Source organism: Crocuta crocuta, unplaced genomic scaffold (genome assembly GCF_008692635.1).
Source record: "Crocuta crocuta isolate KB4526 unplaced genomic scaffold, BGI_CrCroc_1.0 scaffold306, whole genome shotgun sequence".
In the NCBI taxonomy this organism is placed as follows: Eukaryota; Metazoa; Chordata; class Mammalia; order Carnivora; family Hyaenidae; genus Crocuta; species Crocuta crocuta.
Genome location: NW_027529630.1, coordinates 2,053,534 through 2,057,078, shown reverse-complemented (window position 1 = coordinate 2,057,078; position 3,545 = coordinate 2,053,534). Strand labels below are relative to the sequence as shown.

Genomic DNA, 3,545 nt, shown 5'->3' with positions numbered 1-3,545 from the left:
TGGTAACTCCAAAACACACAGCATATTTCTCAATTACAGTGCATGTCACTCTACATTTTTGTGAGCAGCTTAACATGGCTTCCCTGCCCCTCCAGGGCTGACTGGGACCTTCTAGAGAGCAAGGTCCAAGCTTGTCTCTGTGCACACATGGCCTGGTCCAGAGAAAGAGTTCAATAAATAGTTATTGGTGAGATTATGGGGTCTATGGGGGGACCTCACTCCATGCCCAGGTGAGCTAAGCTCTAATTCTCTGCATGGTTCAGGGTTGGTGGGGCTTCTGGTGCCCTGGCCCCAGATGTCTTTCCCCAGTGGACTCAGTGGCCCTGTCGGTGCCACTTGGCTGTGAGTTTCTGCAGCAGCTCGTGTGGCCGCCGGCGGAACTTCTTCTGAGTGAAGTAGAAGAGAATGGGATCCAGCACGCTGTTGGCACTGGCAAAGGGCCGTGTGACTTTATAGGCAGCTGCAAAGGCCTCCAGCACAGGGCAGGGGACACCAGGTGTAGAGCGCACCGCCAGGTAGGCTGTCTTGGTGACATGGAAGGGCAGGAAGCTGATGGCAAAGGCTGCTGCCACCACCACAGCCATGCGGGCTGCCTTGCTGCGCCGTTCCCGGGCCACTGGCCCCGCTGGGCCGTCCTGGCGGCACAGACGATAGGCCAGGCGGCAGTAGCAGGCCAGCAGGGCGGCAAAGGGCAGCAGAAAGCCAATGACCGTGAGGGCCATGCCATAGGGCATATAGTGAGTGGCCAGGGCAGGTGGGCTCAGGTCGTAGCAGACGGTGCGGTTACGCTGGATACCTGTGGCAGCAAAGAGGGCTGTGGGTAAACATTGTGTCGTTACAGCCAGCCACACAGCCCCACACACCACCCAGGCAGTACGGCGGCCCCCACGCTTGTGCCAGGGGGCCAGTGGGTGACAGATGCCCAGATAGCGCTGGAAACTGATGCAGGTGAGGAAGAGGATGCTGCCATGTAGGTTGGCATAAAAAAGGAAGCGGACCAGGCGGCAGGTGAGGTCGCCAAAGGGCCAGTGGTCACCTTGGGCATAGTTGTAGATGAGCAGAGGCAGGGAGCAGGCATAGAGCAGGTCGGCCAGAGCCAAGTTCAGGGTGTACACGGCTGTGCGTGTCAGGGGCCGGCGAGATGTGCAAATCTGGGCAATGACACAGGCGTTCAGTGGCAGGCCGGCCGCCAGCACCACTGAGTACACAGGTGGCAGGAGCAGTCTCTTAAAGTTCTCTTGGTAGACGCAGGTGGTGGGCGGTGAGTCCAGGGCCTGGCCTGTCCCATTGTCCCACTCCATGGCTGCCCAATTATGCTTCCTACATCCAGAGAGGCTGGGGAAGCAACAAAAAACCTGTCAGTATCCACACTAGCTGACCGTCCAGTGCCCCCCGCCCCCCCACCGTCCCTTTCTGGACCCTGATCTCCACCTGAACCATCTCTGATACTCACTACCCCACGGACACCCCACGCAGCCTTCACTTTAAGGAAACCTGGAATACAATAAAGCTCAAGCTTGGGAAAAATCCAATTCATTTTCTATAATATTCATTTCCCACTAATCTTCCTGGTAAACTTCTATTCAGCCTTCAAAACTTTAGTCATATGTCTCCTCTTTAAGTGGAGATTGACAGACTGTAACTTGGTTTTTGTTTGTTTGTTTGAAATCTTTTTTTTTAATCTTTTAAAAAAAGTTTTATTTATTTAACTAATCTCTACACCCAACAGGAGTTTGAACTCACAGCCCTGAGATCAAGAGTCGCATGCTCTTCTGACTGAGCTAGCTAGGTACTCCAGACAGCCTCTAGTTTGAATTCCACCAGTGGTACTTACTAGCTATGTGACCTTGAGCTAGTGATATACCTTTTCTGAGTCTCAATTTTCCTATCTGAAAAGTACAGGAATGATATTCCATCTCTCAGAATGTCATGAAGTTTGAGGTACTAAATCATGCTAGGCTTTTGGAGTTTGGAGATTATTGTTATGGTGAACATGCCTGTCTTTCTCTCCTACACAGACTGGGAACCTCTTGAAAAGAAGTGCCAGGTTTGATGCCTCTCTGTGTCTGAAAGCCCAGTCTGGGGTCCAGGGCATAGAAGGCCCTGGTAAATCTTAATTAATCAACATGAACAGAATATCCACACAGTGTGAACTGATGAAGGACAGTGCCCACCTCCTCAGCCTGGACTCCACCTTCCATGGTCCTTCTTTTGGCTGCAATCTTCTTATCTGTAAAATGGGGGAAGGAGGTGATTCAGGAGTTCCCTCCCCTAAGCCTCTTTCTACTTGACTTGAGGTTGCAAACGCCTGTCGGGCAGAGCCACTGAGCCACAGCACCCTCTGGTGGCTAGAGTGAAAACAGCTTCCCTGAAGGCAAATGGCTGAGGTCCACTGCCTATTTTTTTTTTTTTTAAGATTTTATTTTTAAGTAATCTCTTTGCCTAAAGTGGGGCTCAAACCCACAGTCCCAAGACCAAGAGTCATGTGCTCCACTGGTTGAGACAACCAGGCGCCTCTGCTACTTGCTTTTTATAGAGAGGAAAATCCAGGCAGAGCAAGAGGCAGTGATGGCTCAACCTTCCTCAGTGAGTTAGAAGCAGAACCAGAACCCAACCACCTGACTGAGAGGAGGCAATTTAGCAAAGCCCATGGTCATGGAATGTGGAAGTTATAAACCCAACTTCAGAGCTAGGCAAGCCTCATTCAAATGCTGGCTCCCCTACTTCTATGCTGTTCAACCCAAAGCATGTCCCTTGCCTTTTCCGGGTCTATGTTCTTATCAGTAAAGCATGTCATAGGCCTGATATACAGTAGGTGCTTAATAAGTGCCATGCCATGCTGTTGTATCCTGCACCTAATGCCTCCATTCATCCCTTCAGCCTAGATTTTGGGGAAGCACATGTCTTAGGGGTTCCCTGGTAAGTCTGGCTTCTTGATACTTACCTCCCAACTTGCATGTCCACATTTACTGGTGCCCAGAGAGAACTCACAACTTAAAACTAATGGACCTGTAAGAGAAAGCCTTTGAGATAGTGAGTCAGATCAACTCCCTCCCTATTTATAGCTGGAAAAACTGAAGCGAAGGAAAAAATATGAAGTTCTATAAATGTACATAGAGGATGACAGAGGGTTGAGGCCAGATGCCCCAGTTCAAATCCCAGCTCTGCTACATGTGAGCTGTGGGGCCTTAGGCTCATTACTGAACTTCTGGGCCTTGGTTTCCCCGTCTGTAAAATGAGGTAATAGAGTACCTGCCTCATACGGTTGTTACGAAGATCAGTGCCTGGCACAAGTGTTACCTGTTCTTGATGAAAATATACCTGCTAATTCAAGTTTTGAGATTTTAATTTTTTAAATTATTCTTATTTTTTTTATTTTGAGAGACAGAGAGAGAGAGCGAGAGCAGGGGAGGGAACAAAGAGAGACAGAGCATGAGCAGGGGAGGGTCAGAGAGACAGGGAAAGAGAGAGAATCTCCAGCAGGCTCTAAACTGTCAGCGCAGAGCCTGACATGGGGCTCATTCCTATGAACTGCGAGATCATGA

The 3,545-nt window shown here is 50.0% G+C and overlaps 1 protein-coding gene across 1 annotated transcript; it reads right to left on the bottom strand.

Moving 5' to 3' along the window:
• P2RY6 (pyrimidinergic receptor P2Y6) lies at positions 1-3,006 on the bottom strand. Its single transcript, XM_077762169.1, has 3 exons — positions 2,945-3,006; positions 2,175-2,230; positions 1-1,335 (listed from the first exon to the last, which is right to left on the bottom strand). The coding sequence occupies exon 3, from the start codon at positions 1,299-1,301 to the stop codon at positions 315-317; it is 987 nt and encodes a 328-aa protein (XP_077618295.1). The 5' UTR covers positions 1,302-1,335; positions 2,175-2,230; positions 2,945-3,006; the 3' UTR covers positions 1-314.
• Positions 3,007-3,545: the final 539 nt, after the last annotated feature.

Coding starts and splice junctions, on each gene's coding strand:
- P2RY6 (XM_077762169.1), bottom strand. CDS start 1,301: ATGGAGTGGGACAATGGGACAGGCCAGGCCCTGGACTCACCGCCCACC.